Here is an 18,698-nt window from a genome sequence, read left to right as displayed (position 1 = left end):
TTTTCAAAAGCCATAACCATTATTTTTCCGTTGACATGGCCATATGAGAGCTTGTTTCTGCGTGGCGAGCTGCAGTTTTCACTGGTATCAATTTTTTGGGTGCACAGAGTGCAGTGCTTAATTTTTATTAATTAAAGGGGTTGTCCCGCAAAAGCAAGTGGGGTTAAGCAGCCCCATTCAACTGGACAGAGAGGCAGACTGCGCAAGCGCTTCCAATCCAGGCAGAAGAAGGCTTCGGTCAGCGCCATGGAGACGGGGTGTATTACTTCTGTATGGCCAATATTTAATGCACGATGTATATTACAAACTGCATTAATATGGCCATACAGAAGTGTATAACCCCACTTGCTTTCGCGGGACAACCCCTTTAAGAAAAAAAAAATGTCAAGTCTGCCATTTTTTTTAATGACATGATAATGTTTCTTTGTCGGTTCGTACAATTATGACAATACCATCATATGGTATTTTTTTCGCGTTTTTCCACAATTAAAACCCTTTTTTTTTTTTAAATGTTTTGTTGCTTCTCTGCATTCAAAAGTACCATAACTAGAGATGAGTGAGTATACTCGCTAAGGCACATTGCTCGAGCGAGTAGTGCCTTAGCCGAGTATCTCCCCACTCGTCTCTAAAGATTCGGCTGCCGGCGCGGGTGACAGGCGAGTTGCGAGAGAGAGATCTCCCCTCCGTTCCTCCCCGCTCTCCCCCACCGCTCCCCGCCCCCCGAATCTTTAGAGACGAGCGGGGAGATACTCGGCTAAGGCACTACTCGCTCGAGTAATGTGCCTTAGCGAGTATACTCGCTCATCTCTAACCATAACCTATTTGGCTTTCCATGGACAAGCTCTGTGATGGCCTTTATTGTGTGACAAGCTATATTTTTTCTTTGTACTATTTTATTGCGCTTTTTTGGGGGGGGGGGGGGGGGCGAAATAAATTTTTTTTAAAGCGTTTTGGTTCTTTTTAAAAAAATTCTAAATAGTGTTCAACTTACTATATCGGTCGTTACAGACATGGCGATACCACACACACGTGGGTTTTTTTGCTTTAGTATTCAAGTTTCTACATTTTTGTTATGTCCCTGCAGGGGACTTGAACCTGTAATCCTATGATTGCATTGATAACACATTATCACTATTGGTACCGATCACAGGCCATGGCAACCCATCGGCTGTCTGCAATTTCATAGTGAAGGGCTGATGATGTCACAGAGGGAGCGCCCTCCTTATGTGAATCCTTTACATACCACAATCAATTTTGATTACAACACGTAAAGGGTTGACAGCGGGGTGTTGAGCCGGCACCATCCATAGGGTGTAAATGTATGGCCATTTATGGGAACTGCTTCTCACACTGAGTGTACATTTACACGTTGCGAGGGAAGGGGTCAAGGTTTTATATAAAATTATAATATAATCAGAAGTTATGTAAACTTTCTAATAATCAGGAACAGACAGTGAATGACATTTTAGCTCATCTCACATACACGGTGTAGAAACATCAGTGTGCTGCAGAGTTTAAGTTCACAGCTAGAGATGAGCGAGCGTACTCGTTAAGGCAAAATACTCAAGCGAGTATTACCGTTTTCGAGTACATGCCCGCTCGTGAGAAAAGATTTGGGGGGTGAGCGGTGAGTTGCGGAAGTGAGCATGGGGGAGCGAGAGATCTTCCCCCTGTTCCTCCCCGCTCTCCCCTGCAGCCCCCGAATCTTTTGGGACGAGCGGGCATGTACTCGAAAATGGCAATACTCACTCGAGTAATTTGCCTTAACGAGTACACTCGCTCATCTCTATTCACAGCATATCAATTGTTTGCGTGGCCCAATATCGCACTTTCCACCATGTGAAAGTCCCATGGATGCGAGGGAGTTCTCCCATTGCTTTCAATGGGGCCGGCGCTGCTGCCGACCCCATCGAAAACAATGGGCAACAATAACGCAAAAAGAGGTTTACAGTGAGTTTTTTCCCTGCTGCACCATGCGGTGCTTCCACATGAGACAAACCCCGTAAAACACAGCGGTGAGACTTGTAGCGTAATACTGATACGGCCGTGGGCATGATGCTTTACATTTTTCACACAAACGTAACAGGCAGCACTAAGGCTCCATGCATTTCAATAGGGTCTCTCACACGAGCGTTCTTGAGCAGCATGTTTAACGCGTGCAGAATTTTGCACTGCATGTTCTATTTTCGGCATTGTAGCGCCTATTTTACACACTACATGGCCCGTTGAAATGGATAGCTTGCGTAAAAAACCCAGTAAATACGCAATCATATGCGTAATACTGCTTTTTTTTAATTCTATGCAAGTTACTATGTCACCGGGAAAGGTAAAAAAAAAAAATTCTGACATCATCTGCTCGCTTGCGTTGTTACAGCACAAATATGCTGCAGGTAAATGCGAACAAAAACGCAATAAAATGCAGTTCTGCATGTAGTAAAACGCTGCATTTTTAATGCAGCATTTTTACAACTGCTTGTGCAAGAATGGCCCGAGGGTGGCAGCGCACTACAGTATCTCGGCTGCCATTTTGCGTCTGCAATACGGGAGAATATCCTGGCTCCTGATCCAAACTCCGAGCACCATAGGAAAGTATGACGCTCCCAGTTTAGGGCAGGAGAGCTGCGGTCAGGTCAGGACGCACTTCCGTATCGCAGATGCTAAAATGGCGCCAAAACATTGTTAGTGTGCACTTAGCCTTAGGTCAGTGGCAAACTAGTCATAGCTGCGAGTTGCACCAAAGCGACTGACAGCAGTCTGTGCGCCATCCGATATACACGGGCACAGCACATTCGCATGTGAGACTTCATGTCCGTGAGACACACAAGAATAGGACACGCTGTGAGTTTTTTCTCCCCGTGGGCTCTAATGGGGCTGTGCGGTCTGTGGAATTACGTGAGCGTCACATGACTACGTGCCAGAGGCTTATACGAACAGACTGCGGATTTAAAATGTGCGCTGCAGACCACATTTTTACCCCAATGTGTGGATGGCGTTTCTGGATTTTTCATCCCCTTGGCCCGTACTGTATATTCTCGCACACGCAAATCCGCAGCAGAAAACACGCAGCACGTGTGAACATACCCAACATGCCCGCAGTGCAGAGACGTGTGCCATGTGTAATCAGACTGACAGATATGCGCAGCGTTAACGAGACCACCGTGGGATTGACATCTAATATACTAACGATGGCGGAACAGATGATTGCGCTCCACATACATTCGTACATATTACTGTTCCTCAAAGCTTACCATCAAACAAGCTTACCTCTTCAGCGCCCACCCCGACCGCCATGCCCATCGCCTTGAGGCCCTGCTGCAGCTCCAGGATGTCTATCTTGCCATCTTTATTAACATCCAGTTTATTGAAGAGCTCGGCATACTTGGTGTTGGATCCGTCACAGGCAGCGCCGCTCAGCTTCTTCATGACTTCATACATCGTGGAGGTGCAGCACTTGGGAGAGAAGAGAAGGAATACGTTAAGGAAAGGCGAAGACTCTAGCAAGGAGCTGAAGACTGGAGGCCAAAATAAAAAAATGTAGAAAAGCAAGTAATGGATCAGTGACAGGACACCGCCCAGACTCAGGGAGGACTCCCCCACCGCTGGGAGGGGATTCCCTGCGCTGTGGGATGGGAGGGGGGGCAGCACTTTCTGCTTGTCTCCTCCCTGGCACTGCCTGCCTGCCTTCCTCTTCCTCCTCCACCCTTAGCAATTAGCTTGGATACTGTCTCTCAGTTTACTCTTTAACCCTTCCTACACCAGAGCACTGCTGGATTCATGCTGATGGCTGCGGGGCCATGTTTTGCAGCTGAGTTACATATAACAATTCTGCAACGTTCTAATCATATAAAGAATATACAATGTGAACGATTCCTTCAGGGGGGGGAAACCAAAAAGTTTTTGTTGAAGTTTTTGAGGCTGTTTTTTTTAGCCAAAGCCAGAAGTGGATTCAAATGGAATGGGAACTATAAATGAAGGGCTTCTACTTCTGCTTCTGCCGGACCCACTTCTGGCTTTGGCGCAGAAAACTGCAGCTTTAAAAGAAATTAGGAATAAAAACTGCGTATGAAATCACCCTCATTAGCGTTTTTTTATGGACTCCATGTGGACAGCATATGGACTACATTAGGTTGCAACACACCACACAGTGTTTTCCACGCAGGAAGAAATTGCATGAAAAACCTCATTGCATGCGCTATTCCAATCTGTTTAACAGACATTAAAGGCAATGGGGATAGGAAAATAATGGGCAGCACTCAAATGCCATCTGTGTGCAGTGCGTGCGCTGTCTCTCTTCTTGAGAGACGCAGAAAAAAAAAATGTGATCTGTTTCATGGGGGTTTTTTTGCAGACGTGAAAAACGGATGGCGTATGGAAGTAAAAAAAACTGATATACGGATGGAATATGGAGCTGTACTTGAAAGAACGGTGTTTTTTTCTAGACGTAATAGAGATGATGTTTTAACACAAGTGTGCACTTGATCTTGGGCCGGCTTCACACGGGAGTCAAAATTGCGCAAGATTTATGCGTTGCGAGCTGCACAAATATGAACCCCATTCTTTTGTATACATAAGCGATGTTTTACTGCATCGGAGGAGGATCCCTGCATACCCGCAGTGATGCAAGGCTGTTCTCATATGAAAACCCCTTGAATCCACAGGGCTTTTACATAAATGGCGAGCGCGATATGGGGGCGGGATTCACGGTGCCATATCGTGCTCGCCCATGTGAAGTTAGCATTAGGCCCAATGCACATGGGTGGATTTGCATCGCAGAATTCGGAGCGGGCATCCACCGCAAATACTATCCATAGCATGCTATGGAAAACCGAGCAGAAATCAATTGCGATTTTCCACCCGCGGAGGGGGGGGGGGAGGGGGATGCATCATGGTCAATTTTTAGGCGGATTCCGTGCAGACGGCTTGTATTGAAATCAATGAAAGTCATCTGACCCGCAGCCCTTCCGCAATCATCATTGCAGAAAGGTCGTGGAATGCGTATTATCGCCTAGCGAATGTGCGGCATACTATGTACAGTGCGTGTGCGCCGGCGTGACAGCCAGCACATCGCAGTACAGAAGGAAGAAGAAGCCGGACAACTACGCAGGGTCAATGGCGGGGCACGGGGTCAGATTCCGCTGCGGGATCCCACATGGAATCCGGCCTTGTGGTGTGCAGGCAGCCTTAATACATGCTCACTAGTGTATTTTCAGGCCATGTGCCGTCCGTGTAATTCTGCAGACAGCACATCGCCCTATTATAGCCTATGAGGCTCTACACACTGACTTCTCACATGCAAACCCATGATCGGCGTGATAGAAGCATGCTATGGAAAAGTGATTCTTCATGCACACAAGCGGAAACCAATTGCATGCTCCATTTTTGCGTGGATTCTGCGCGGATGGCTTCCATTGAATGGAAGCCGTCCGATCTGTGGCCCTTCCATAACTGACATTGTGGAAAGGTCATTTGCAGTACAAATGAAATACAGAAAGTCAACCAATCACAGCGCAGCTTTCATTACTTATACTACTGAGGTAAAATGAAAGCTGTGCTGTGATTGGTTGCTATGGGCAACACAGATTTTCTTTTGGACAGCTTTCATAAGACTGCGGTGCTGGCCTCCTTTTTGTGACCCACTTCCAGGACGCTATTTATAAAATCACGGTACAACACACGGGTATATCACATAGTAAGTGATAAACTACTAAACCGTGATAAGAGTACGTAACGTCAGCCACCTACGGATAACTGCAATTTATCATTTTGTCCACTGGATGTCGCTGTGGCGAAGACCTCCTCTTGCTCGGTTTTAATCCTCTGCAATACCCAGGGTGGTCACTAGATGTCGGTGTATGACAGATATACGAAACACTTGAACGGATGGGGAAAAAATGTAACATTTGTACTTTGCAACCCTACATCTCTCCAGCAGAGGTCACTAGTGAGACAACGCCTTCTATATGACACACAGACAGGTACGGAAGCCGAGGAAGGACAGAAGGAGAAGAGGGCGATACGGGTGGGACACGGAGAAAACGTCTTCGGCAAGGACGGGGTGCCGCAGAGACTATAAAATCCCGGGGAACTGGGGAGCTACTGGATGCCACGTGCAGAGTGCCGCCATTGTAGCGGGGAGGGTGCCGGCAGGGCTGCGGAACGAGGCACCATATAAACAGCTGGAGCTCCACGGCATAGAAATAGTGCAGAGAGCCGGGGCCACAGGTACCGTGCCAGGAGTGGTTGTAGAGGGTCCTCCCAGAGTCTACATCCTGATCTGTGAAGGGGCTTGTGCCTGCAGCCGGACTGGGAAGAAGGGCGGATTAGCGGTGGTCCCCGCGGGACGGGGGCTGCGCTGCGCTGGAATACCGCTAGTCTTCGGGGGAAATACTGGAATTTCATTTATTTTATTTTTTTTCCCTCTTTTTGGTTGAAGCTTTTTCTTTTTCCTCCTTGCCCGGACCTCCGGAGCTGCGCTCCCTGCAGCGGACTAGTCCTTCTAAGGCGTTGATGACTGCGGACCCCTCGGGGATATTTGTATGACCCCCGTCCCCCGCCATCACCCTGCGGAGCCCCGTTTATGGCTTTCATGATGATGAAGAAGAAGAAGTTTAAGTTCCGGGTGGACTTTGAGTTGGATGAACTTTCGTCGGTCCCCTTTGTGAACGGGATCTTGTTCTGTAAGATCCGCCTGCTGGACGGCGGCAGCTTCAGCGTGGAGTCCACCAGGTAAGATGGCGTGTCATGGCGGCCGGCGCTGGAAGGTGTCCTCCCCTTCCTGATGGAGGGGCTGTCCTTATACATGGTGGACCACAGAAGTAGTCCTCTCCAGTTCTAGCCCTGCACTCCTGGGGAGCGTTGCTAGGTAACCGTTTGTGGCTGAGACTCCTCCTCATTGTCCACGCAGACACTGCTTTGCCGATAATGTTGGCAGGTCTGTGCGGCTGTTGACCGCCATGATGCCTGGCAGAGTCTCGGCTCCAAGGAGCTTTGGTTACGGGGGAACGCACCCTTATATAAGCTAATAGAAAATGTGTGTTGCCCCTAGCAACCAATCGCAGCGCAGCTTTCATCTTACCTCAGCAGTATAAGAAATGTGATTGGTTGCTATGGGCAACACAGATCTTCTTTCAGACATTGGTCTGGATTCACACGGGTGAGTGCGATAGCGGGCATACAATCTTGGCATATCATGGCGGGGGGGGGGGGTCGCTCATGTAAAGAAGTCCATTCAAAAGTCTCAACACAAAACCCGTGTGCGGTTCTCGCCCGTGTGAATGTAACCTGAGTGCGGTGCCTACTTATCCGTGGCCGCCATGTATAGCAGATACTCCCAGTCATCTTCTAGGGGTCCACCCATAAGTAGTCCGCTCCTGGGGACTATCTTGTATCCTGGCAAGCTCTCCCACCTTATCTGGCACAGGCCGGGGGAGACTCAACCGGTGCCTAGGCAACCGCCCAACGAGTGTCGAACACGGACCCTATTAATTGGGACAAGACTTGCCAGGCGTCATAGGATTGTACCACCCAGCATGCATTTGTCTCCATGCCCAATGTTGGCTTGAACAAGTGGTATTCCTGGACAGCCCCTGTAAAAACTGCCAAAGACAAAATGGCCTCGTCAACAAGTGTGGGGTCACCACTGGGAATACTTGGCCTGATATTTGGGGTCCTCTGAACGCCGCCCAATAGAAGTAGTCTCTCTGTGCTGGCAATAATATGACTTTATAGACCTCTGGGGTCCGTGCCACAGACTTGGTTGTCTGTCAAGAGGGGATAGAAGATCTAATGTGGCCTCTGAAATTAATGGGCCTCACGGCTGCATGACATAAAGGTAATGAGCCAATATACGGGGGACAGACTAGTGGAGGACACTTTGGGACTCCTTACTGTGGAGGACCAGCTACATGAGGATTGAAGTAGTCATAGAAGTGCTTCGGCAGAGGATTAATAATGCCTCTTTCCTCCATACTGCGCCTTAATCTGCCTTACTAATGGCGGAGGGGTTGGTGGCATTGTTCTTGAAGCTGATGGGAAAGACAGTCCAGAATTCTCCAACTCAAGATCTTGGGGTTGAAGAGTTTTACCTTTTTGTTGAGTTTTGTCCTGAAGGGGTGTGACACATAACTTTACCTTTGGACTATTCCAGCACAAAGGATTTCCATATCTCAGTACCGTTTCATTCATTGTCCACAGGTGTGTTTGACATAAGTCAGCTGCTCCCCACATATGTCGGCACTACACCGAGACCAGAGGAGGGCAGGTTGTTAGCGGTTATGCAATTCTTCCTATCAGCCTGCATTATTAATGGGGTTGTGTTGCAAGAAAGACTTTATCCTCTAGGCACAGAATAGGGACTGAATGTTGGGGATCCGATTGCTGGGATCCCTCATCGATCACAGGGGTCCTGAGTATCTCCCCAATATGTATAGAATGCTTCAATCATTTCAATGAACTGATGGCGCCAGTGACGAGGTGACTGACTACATGTTTGGCCTGGCCACCATGTGAGCGGTCTTGGTGCATCGGATTGCCCTGTTTTGATTAGTTTATGGTGAGCCTGCACTTGTGTCCCCTAAATGTAGGATTGAAGGAGGTAGTTTAGCCAGGGGCCCACTACTGGCTTTTGTCAGGTATGGCCAGTAAGCAAGTAGTCTTAAAGGGAGCCTGACATAAGGGTTTAGGCCCCCAGACTACCACCGATCAGCTATCCAGCATGCTAACAGGCTCTCATTGATCTACATTCTGGGAAGTTCTGTATACAGAAATGAGTTTGACCGCTGTATTCATATGTATGGGGCCATAGGGTCGCCACCCGTCCTCAGAAGGGTCAGGCTGGCCAGTCCGCCTCTGGCTTGGCTGATGGTCCACCAGTCGGGTATAATATTAGCCAGCAGCATCCGGTTACATGCAGAGGAATTCAAGGCCAGTACATTGCATATGCACCAAATGCTACTGGAGGCAGGATGTCAATTAAGCCAGGAGGCGGGCCAACCATCATGACTCTTCAGAGGAGCAGCTCCACCTCTCGGACTCCTTACAGGTATTTGAATAATGGATTCAAATATTACTTTTCTGCATTTTCTTAACTCTCCAAGAACATAGGACATCGTTGTGCGCACTCTGGGTGCTTAGATCCTTATAACTGGTATCTTTTAACAAAGCCCAGCTATCCTGCCTTCCAGGAGATAATAGAAAGACGGCTGGGCGAGTTTAAAGGAAACCTGTGAAGTCTGTGGGGGAAGCATGCAAGAGGCAATCTAAAGAGTCAGATGTGCGTGCCGCACACAGACTTCACAGATGCACGCCACGGGAACGAATGAGCGAAGGATTATTAAAAAATACATTTACCGTATAAGCCAACCTGAATATAAGCTGAGGCACTGAAGTTTACCACAAAAAACTGGAAAACCTTAGTGACTCACGTATAAGCCTAGGGTGGGAAATGCAGCAGCTACTGGTACTGCATATGTGGGAATATTCCCAGCAGGGGGGGTCCCCTTGTTACTGAACACTGATGGCACTGTCAGTGTTCAGTGCCAAGGGTAATCCCCGCGAGGAGTAAAGAATCCCCTGCCACAGCTGTGGCAGAGGATCACAAAGCTCTCCCATTGATTTTAATGAGGATGCCGCTGCCGGTGGCCCCATTGAAAGCACTAGGATGTCAGCACCCCCCACAGTGATTTTCGAGGGAAGGGCTTTAAACATAAGCCCTTCCCTGAAAATCATCCCTAGCTGTAGTAAGAAATAAAAAAAACATATATACTCGCCTGTCTGCTGCTGCCGGGGCTCAGGTGTGTCTGGCCGCTTGTCATCCCGTCACTGTAATGAAGTTCTTTCAGAAGGTGGGAATTTTAAATCCCCGCTTGCTCAAAAGGACTGCGCCTGATTGGCTGAGTACTCGGCCATTCATTGAATTACGGCTGAGCGCTGCTTGTGATTGGTCACAGCACTCAAACAATCACAACCAGCACTCGGCCATTTAGTTAATTCAATGAATGGCCAAGTGCGGCCTGTGATTGGCTGAGAGCTGTGACCAGTCACAGGCAGTGCTTAGCTGTCATTTAATGAATGGCTGAGCTCTGCCTGTGATTGGCTGAGCGCTCAGCCAATCAGATGCAGCCCTATTTGAACCCTTTCCTGTAAATCACTGCAGGGGTTGCCGGCAGACTATTGCTTTCAATAGGGCTGCCGCCAACAGCCGCGGCCCCATTGAAAGCAATGGTGCATGGGAACCTCACTCGAGGATAAGCCGAGGGGGGGGGGGGGGGGGCTTTTTCAGCATAAAAATTGTGCTGAAAAGGTCATCTTATACTCGAGTATATACGGTATTCCCTGGCATGTTTTTGTGTTTGTGCGGTCCTGTTCACTTCATGTAACTGAAAAACACGTGGAAAACACGCATGTAAATATCTACTGATATCAATGAGCTCTAGCCACTCCGTATTATGCGCATATCTTCTATGCATGTAATATGGTGTGATTGGTCATAAATCTGTCCCTTTGGGTCTTCGCAGAGGAGCAAGACGTCTCAGCCATATTCGTGATGAAGCCTATGGGTAAAGGAGTAGAACCCCCTGTACGTCACTGGCAGGACTTGTGGCACGGGGCCCACAGTAGGGTGATTAGTCAGCCTGATGATCTCAAGCCCAGCTCTGACTATTAAGAAGGAACCAATCTGCTCCGGTCTGAGGAAGCGTTGAGTCAGATTGTCAGGAAGCGATGGTCTGCGGCGAGCCGTTCTGTTTAGTTGTCATGGGCAACCAAAGCTGCCAAAACCTCACATGTAACCAGCATACATGTATGTGAGCGCCGACCCTGATCACTAGTGGCCTAGAAGACCTCTTCTACTGAAGGAGTCAGCAGGAAGTCTCAAGAAGTCCAACTTGTCACTTCCCGGCTTTGTCACTGGGGTGAAAAAAACCCAGACTGCAATTACAAGTTTTCTGAGGCCTCTGAAAACTTCCTATCAAGAGGGCTTCATAATCTAAAAAAAACCAAGTGATCTTCATTAAAAACGGAGGAAATAGAAGCCATATCCCTTTAAGCCATCAGTGGAAAGGTGTTGTCTGAGATCAGAGAAAAGGGTCTTCTAGAAATGGCGCCACTTCATATATATTGTACCGTCCAACATTGTAGCGGAGGGCCGCTTCCTTTAAAGTATCAATTTTGCTTCTTTGTGTTTGTAGTAACTTTTTTTTTTTTTTTCTTTTGTAGGGAGGTTGTCCAAGCGAACAGCGTTCACTGGAGGAAATGTTTTTCTTTCATGTGCAAGATGAGTGCAAGTGCGGCCTCTGGTATCCTGGATCCATGTGTGTGCAGAGTGTCTGTGCGCAAGGTAAGCCTACAGGGAAGGACGGAACGGAACATGGAAAGCTGAAAAGACTCACTCAGCCTATAACACCCCACCACCACCACCACTCCTCCAATGTTGATCCAGAGGAAGGCAAAAAAAAACCATGAGGGAAGAGCAGATTCTTATTTAATCCCTAAATCACCGACCCTTCTGGAATAATCGGTGATCTAACATGTAATATTGTATCGCCCAAGAAAGCCATCCAGGCCCCTCTTGTACTCTGTAACCTGTCACTGAGACCTTCCTGACTTAATAAGATCTGCCAAGATTCCATTGTGGTTTCTGTCGTTCAAACGGCAAGAATGCTGAACAATCTTGTTTCTCTGAAAATAAGACACTGTCTTATATTTTTTTGCCCCCAAAAGAAGCAGTGTCCTATTTTAGGGGGTGGTCTTGTACTTTTCACCTAGTAGACAGCGTTCGGTTCCCTTGCACTGGTCTCCAGCGCTGCTGTGGACTTCCATGTACTCCTAAACGCCGAGAGAGCATTTCTTCCTGATAGCAGGGCTTGAATATTCCGCCTCCAGCAAGCGATTGCTCTGATTGGCTGATGCAGCACTCAATTAACCAATCGGAGCCGGTGCTCAATTAAATAAAATAATGTTTCAAGCCCCCACACACTGAAAAACAGCGTAGGGCCTATTATCAGGGTGGGGTTTATTTTCAGAGAAACACTGTAGTACTTACATCAGAGGTGACAGATCCCCAGCAGAATGTGCTGATACACGTGTCAATAAGGCCTTGCTACACCCACATGGAATATATTTTTTTGCAAAAATTGTTTGCATTAATTTGGATTTTGATGCAAATTTTCCTGGGGCCTCACTGAGCATTGTAAAGGGTGGAATCCATAGATCAATTCACGCTGCAGATTGTTTTTGCAGCCTGCGGATGAGGTTTAGTAACCCTCCTGCGCTGTTAATGCTGCAGATGTTCTGCACAGGAGTCCGCAGCATTCCCACCCAGTGACATCTTACTGCCCCCTGCAATGTGTTGGTAAAGAGTTTACATCACTGATGCTTCTCTTATCTGTTTTAGGAGCTGAAAGGCGGGAAAGCTTTTGCTAAGGTAAAAACCTTTACTAACAATCAAAAATTGCATTGTGTATATGGATGTAGAAACAAAGGCAGAGAGATCTCATCTATGTATGCCTAGGAGCAGGCATGTAACTATAGTAGGGTCAGAGGCTGTAGTTACACCTGAGCCCTGAAGCTCAAGGGGGTGCAAAAGATCCCTTTGCAACATGGAAGGACACCAATACTATAAATTATGTTTGTTTGCAGAGCCCCGGACAGATGTTGCATTGGAGGAGTTTCAAGTCTCTCCTTTTATATAGCAGCAATGTGTTTAGAACTTTGCTGGTATTTAAATTTTTAATTTTTGTGTGTTTTTTGTTAGTTTTGCTAACCCTTTTTGGTTATTGCAGCTCGGCTTTGCAGACTTGAACCTTGCAGAGTTTGCTGGATCTGGCAACACCGTGCGGAGATGTCTCTTGGAAGGATATGACACCAAAAACACAAGACAAGATAACTCTATCTTAAAGGTCAGAACAAGTCTGTTGTCATGGTAATTGTACTATTCTGCTGGTTGAATGGATGAAGGACTGGACAAACTGCAGGAGACGGCCAATAAACCTTGAAACCTGCTGTACGTACTTTATGGAATTAGCATAAACAAAGGCTAAGAAAAATCCTCATATATTCTACCTATGAAGAAACCTATTTAACATCAGTTCTCTTATAACCGATTTTGTCAGGTTTTAATGAGTACCCTACACAAAAAATGTGGACCCCCATAGAAGTATAATCTGCTCCAAACATTTTCTAGAGCAAAGGAATTTCTCAATGTAGGGCAAACAATGCCACATGTGCCTACCATGCCAATGAAGAAGAGTGGTGGACATCAGTAAAGTGCAGTACCAATATCTGGGTGTGGTACTCATGGTTACCATGTATCATCTTGTGTTACCACCATGCCAGTAGGACAGGGGTGTGAATGGAATGATCGCCCTGAAGAGGGTCACTCCCACAATTGATGACTGTCCACTGTTAAATTCCTATTACGTCTGATAGAGAAGACCTAGAGGCATCCACCATAATAGTCCAAAACATCCCAACTGTCCAAATGCCCCTAGCCCAATGGTGACGAACCTATGGCACGCATGCCAGAGGCGGCACTCAGAGCCCTCCCTACTGGCACGCGCCGCCATCGGCCGCCCACCACTTGTAAATACCAGCACGGGCCGCGGCTCCACTGCCGGCATTCACTCAGCTACTGTGCTAACATTGCCGATCCCGGGACGTCGCTTTTATGCGCTGGGGGGGCCGCTGTGGGGTGTCGCTTTTATGCGCTGGGGGGGCCGCTGTGGGGTGCCGCTTTCATGCACTGGGGTGGGGATCACTATTATTGCTGGGGTCGGTGATGGGTGTCACTATTACTGCCGGGGGGGTGTCACTATTACCACTGGCGTATGTTTACATTTGGCGGAAATGGGCAGGGCCGCTTCAAGGGTGCAGATTTTTGGATGTGGAAATGCTGCAAAATTTGCAACAGAAATTTTCGCTGAGGACATTTTCGCTGAGGACATTCTGCAGTATTTCCGCATCCAAAAAGCAGTTAAAATCTGCACCCCGTCTATTTTGAAGCGGCCCGGTCCTTTTTAGAACGGAGGTAAAATCATATGCCGTGATAAGCCCTGCCCCCCTGGCGTGTTGGCACTTCGCGATAAATATGTGGGTTTTGGATTGCAGTTTGGGCACTTGGGCTCTAAAAGGTTCGCCATCACTGCCCTAGCCTAACACAAGTATTGTACCTCAGATATGGTAAGTGCACAATGTCAAGCATTTTAGTGAGGCTAAAATACCCAAGATGGCTCACTTCTGTCCGTGTGTCTGCACACTTTTTACACTGGGAACCGCCGCTGGCATTGTCTGCCCTGATGCTTCTTATTGGATGATCCGTGATGCTCTGGAACACATTCAGAAGGATCACAATGCTGAAAATATACTGCAACCTTCTAAGGTGACACAGCATTGTAATAAGATGCCCTTCAAGATCCTCACCCACTTAGTAGCTAAATACAATTTTGGCATAGACTGACTGACTAGCCCTAAATCTGAGAGCTGTTCTGTATTTGCTGCAGCCCAAACCTCCTGTAGCATATTTTCCATCATCACTGGGATAGTAATCGCAGCCGTCAGAGGAGGTCGTGGTGAATTATTAAATCTGCTTCTTCCTGGCTAATGCACTCCCTCCAGCTCTGGGATATAAACACGTTTGCGGCGGCTGATGTCTCGCTGCTGCCGCTGTTATAGATCTCACTGCCAGGAAGGATTGGATCAGAAGGTATTATTCCTGAAAGCTCTGGGCGGACAGCGAGAGAATACAGCGGTTTTCCATTGTTTCATCGCCTTGTTTTCATTCCATTTACTAGAAGAATAACAGGATGTGAGGCCGTTCATAGATAGCACTGGATTTTATAGAGAAAGCTGAACCTCTGGTGAACCTATGAAAAAATAGAATTCTGTAATTCCCAACAGCTGCCCTTTTTGTTTGACAGGTGGAAGATTCTAACTAACTTTTTTTTTTGTTTTGTTTTTTTTGGGGGGTGGAGGGTTAGTAAGAATTAGGGCAGCGATGGCTATGCATAGGAGTTGCAAATACAAAGATTGGAGATTTACATCACCTGGTCCTGGGCTTTAATCCTGACCGATTGCAGAAATACAGTGCAGGAGCAGGTCAGGTTGTCAGCTGTTCACAGATGAGAACCCAGAGGAGAAGCTGTCTTTAACTGCTTCTGCCTTCCTACTTCCCTGGTACATAGCGCTATGTACTAAAAAATGGAAGTGATTCTTCCACTATGCAAGCCGGCAGTCATGTGACCACCAGGATACCCTGGTACAGCAGAGCTGCAAGGTCCAAGTAGACCCTGATCAGCTCTGTTAGTGACTATTGTTACTACAGGGGGATCTACAACAAAACCCCGTCCACCTGCTCAGCCCAGCCAAAAAAAATAAGACAAACTCTACTGTCCTGACGCAGCTGAGAGCCGGTACCAGCAGCGACTTCCGGGTTGACGGCCTGGCAGAGGTCAGGTGTTGTCTGCTGCCAGTCATAGGCTGCAGCAGCGGCGCATCAGCGGTTTTATTGTAATGACAAAACCCCTTTAAGGGGTTTTCCAGGGAGGCAAAATTTTTACCCAGATCTGTGGTGTCATACCTTCCACTGCTAAAAGAAGAAAAAAAAAAAGGTTCCGACACTGGGTAATGTGGTATGGACCCACTCTGCACCCATCTCATCACAGGGGCTCATCTTAATATCTAAGCCAACCCCCTTCTGTAACAGCTAGTGAAGAGACTGGAAAAGGACTGGCTTAGTTGTTAAGATGAGCTAAACGGCCCCCCCCCCCCCCCCCCCCTGTGGTTACATGACTGCAAAAGAGGGTCCATAACACCCAGAGTCAGAACTGGGCCTGGAAGGGGGTTTGATACTGCAGGCCCCAATAAGGATTTAGCCTCCCTGGGCAACTATTGGATTATTTGCAAAGTTCTCCCCACTCCCTCCCAAATTGATATGTTAGAAAAAAATGAGAAGGTGAACCCCTCCCTTAAAACAATTCTTATTAGGGCATTCTTGGTTACTAGAGTCGATCACCTGCTTGGTCCCCCCCCCCCCCCCTCTATTAGCCAGAGAGTACAGAAATGTGTCTTATACTAATCTTGACACATGAAGATGATTGTGTGTTTTCACTTATCTTTTGTTTACTGAAGTTAAATCCGTCACACTCTTGTGGAGTTTACATGATTTTATAAGGAATCTTTTTTTGTCTTTAGGTGGGGATCAGTATGCAGCTCATGTCAGGAGACCCCTGCTTTAAAACGTGAGTGACTTGTTACTTGGCTCCACCCCATAACCTCCCTTTGCAAACAGCAGCAAGGGGCAGAGAGGAGAGGGAATGGAGTTTAGCAGTCACACTGCTAAGCTCCCTCCCACCTCCCTGCTCCAGCCGCTGTCATAGGCTCCCATAGGGATTTCATGGGAGTGATGCACATCTGTGGGTAAAATGCGCGCTATCTGTCTGGGTTTCTCAGTCTGATAGACTACAGTTGCACTAGTGAGTGCACTAAGTTGGGTACCCTGATAATAAACTGATTACAGGCTGTCTTGTTGTGGGGATCCTCAGCAATCGCCTGTAATCAGTTGGGGATCTGGTAGTTCTTCTGCAGGGTCACCGCAGACAAAGGGGCAGAAAACAGATCCCATTAAAACCAGTGAACTGACGGTGTAATGCCTGGGTGTGTTGGGCTCTCCACAATGAGAGATGCTGCGTCTGCCTACGCTCTACTCTGGCTGAATGATGAGGATCCTGATTTTCAGGTCCACCTTTATGAGCAATCGATCCCTGTTTTAAGAGGGTATTTAAAAAAAAAAAAATCTCCATTCCCTACTTGTATACTAGTCTGTCTAGCAGTGCTAAACCACTAAGGCGTCTCCCTCTGCTCCCAGGGCGCCCTCCACGGCCACCTCTATTGCATTCCCTGGAGATCCTGACTCATTGCATGAAGACCGGAAAGGACGTGAGACCGTGAAGCTGCACTTGGGAGTTGCTGGTAGGTACACTTGTTCTTCTAATATCCGCTCACTAATATTCTCTGACTACATGGCTTGTGTGCACGGTGTATTCTCTTTAATGGAATGTATATCTATTATTTTTGAGACCTTTCATCGAAGAGCGCCTCCGTCCCTGATGAGCTTGGAGCGTGTGGACATTCCAGGACGTCAAGTTACGCCAGTCAGCAGTCTAAAGCATCAGGTATGAGTTCTGTAACTCCTGACAAGGAAGCTTCTGCCTTATATGCTAAGGAATACATTAAACGTGTTCAACCTGCTGATTCTGTGGTTGAGCCTGTAGGGTGGGTGTGAGATGACTAGGAGAACAGTAGGCGGCTGATAAGAGGCATCCCTTTAGGCTAGGGCTACACTGACTTCTCATAGCTGTACTGATTGGTTTTAACTAATAAGCTATAGCTGTAGTCTCAAGGAGTACATTGAGATAAATACAATCTGTAGATCTACGAGCTGTCTTGGTGTAGCCTTGAGATGGCAAGGATAGAATCCAGCGCTCAAAGTGTGGGTCTTAAAAATCAATTAAATGAACTTAGAAGTATCCCCCCCGACATACACATTTTCCCATACAGACATGATGGTCTACAGGTTGAGCTGAAATTGACCAGTTCAGATACCTTTTTTTTCATGTGTATGGAGGCCTAAAGTTGCATCCAATTGATAAGGTTGTTCACCCTTAGGGCTCATGTCCATGGGCAGGTTGGATTCTGCATGCGGGAGCCCACAATGAAACCTCACCCTGCCCATGGACGAGGACCCTGCTTACCTGTCCGGGTCTTCTCTCAAAATCTTTATTATCCACAGCAACCAATCGCAGCGCAGCTTTTATATTAGCTCAGCAGTATAACAAATGAAAGCTGTGCTGTGATTGTTTATGGGCAACAAAGAGGGGTTTCAATAGGACACTCTGTCAAAAATCAAGCACCTACTAAAAGTTGTTAGAATGGAATGAAACTTTGATAGAAGTGATTACAATATCCGAGAGAAGGATAATTTATTGCAGAAAACCTGAGGGGAGGCTCTAGTACACTGGTGGTCTGCCTCTAGCTTGGATACAAGATGATGTGTGGGCATTGAGGCATACAGGTTCCATATGGTATCCTGTGGCATATCTGTCCATATTTGCTGTAACCGAGCCTCAAGGTTGTGCACAACCATAGGCTGTTAAGGTTGACGTCACAGGTTGTTCCAAGCATGTTCTATTGGTGATAAGGTAGACCACAAAAGTGTTGCAATGTTGTGGGGGCATTCCTGTGATGATCCTCACTCTGGATGGCAGACAATGAAATGGTAGCTGCTCGTGCCTTTCAGGCAATCCTCTCTGCTAGAGATCTGTCGAGGGTATCCTGAGCCCAGTGGCCCTCTTGCATGCCCTCACGCATCCACTATCCCAACACCTCCTAACAGCCTGGTCAGAATGGTACAGGTGGTTGGTACTTGGTCGATCCAGCTTCTCACATTCCAATAATGCACCCCTCTCAGACTGAGTTGTGGTCAACAAGCTCTACACACATGGGAAAAAGAGATCTACTGCACACCAGTAGCCTCTGAGAGCCTTTTATAGACCAAGAGGGGAACCACTTTTGGGGCCTCAGGTGGCAAGACCGTTCATCTAATCATTTGCATATCTCCTTGAGATGTAACTGCATGCTGAGTTTTGCAACAAAATGACAAAAAAAAATCAAGCTCCCAGAAGTTATCTTTTTTGAAAGTGTATAAA

General features: G+C 47.3%; 2 protein-coding genes across 2 annotated transcripts in view; one reads left to right on the top strand and one right to left on the bottom strand.

Annotated features, from left to right (window-relative positions):
• SLC25A24 (solute carrier family 25 member 24) overlaps positions 1-3,550 on the bottom strand; it is a 43,462-nt gene extending 39,912 nt beyond the window's left edge. The window contains exon 1 of the mRNA XM_066597200.1: positions 3,265-3,550. Within this exon, the coding sequence (XP_066453297.1) occupies positions 3,265-3,435 (171 nt within the window). The 5' untranslated portion in view covers positions 3,436-3,550. The remainder of the gene's footprint in view (positions 1-3,264) is intronic.
• Positions 3,551-5,970: 2,420 nt separating this feature from the next.
• Positions 5,971-18,698, top strand: part of EEIG2 (EEIG family member 2) — a 30,153-nt gene continuing 17,425 nt past the window's right edge. The window contains exons 1-7 of the mRNA XM_066597198.1: positions 5,971-6,726; positions 11,215-11,335; positions 12,392-12,421; positions 12,780-12,896; positions 16,186-16,232; positions 16,859-16,962; positions 17,070-17,165. Of these exons, the coding sequence (XP_066453295.1) occupies positions 6,578-6,726; positions 11,215-11,335; positions 12,392-12,421; positions 12,780-12,896; positions 16,186-16,232; positions 16,859-16,962; positions 17,070-17,165 (664 nt within the window). The 5' untranslated portion in view covers positions 5,971-6,577. The remainder of the gene's footprint in view (positions 6,727-11,214; positions 11,336-12,391; positions 12,422-12,779; positions 12,897-16,185; positions 16,233-16,858; positions 16,963-17,069; positions 17,166-18,698) is intronic.

The sequence above is a fragment of the Eleutherodactylus coqui genome, chromosome 3 (assembly GCF_035609145.1).
Source record: "Eleutherodactylus coqui strain aEleCoq1 chromosome 3, aEleCoq1.hap1, whole genome shotgun sequence".
In the NCBI taxonomy this organism is placed as follows: Eukaryota; Metazoa; Chordata; class Amphibia; order Anura; family Eleutherodactylidae; genus Eleutherodactylus; species Eleutherodactylus coqui.
This window is presented reverse-complemented; position numbering and strand designations above follow the sequence as displayed.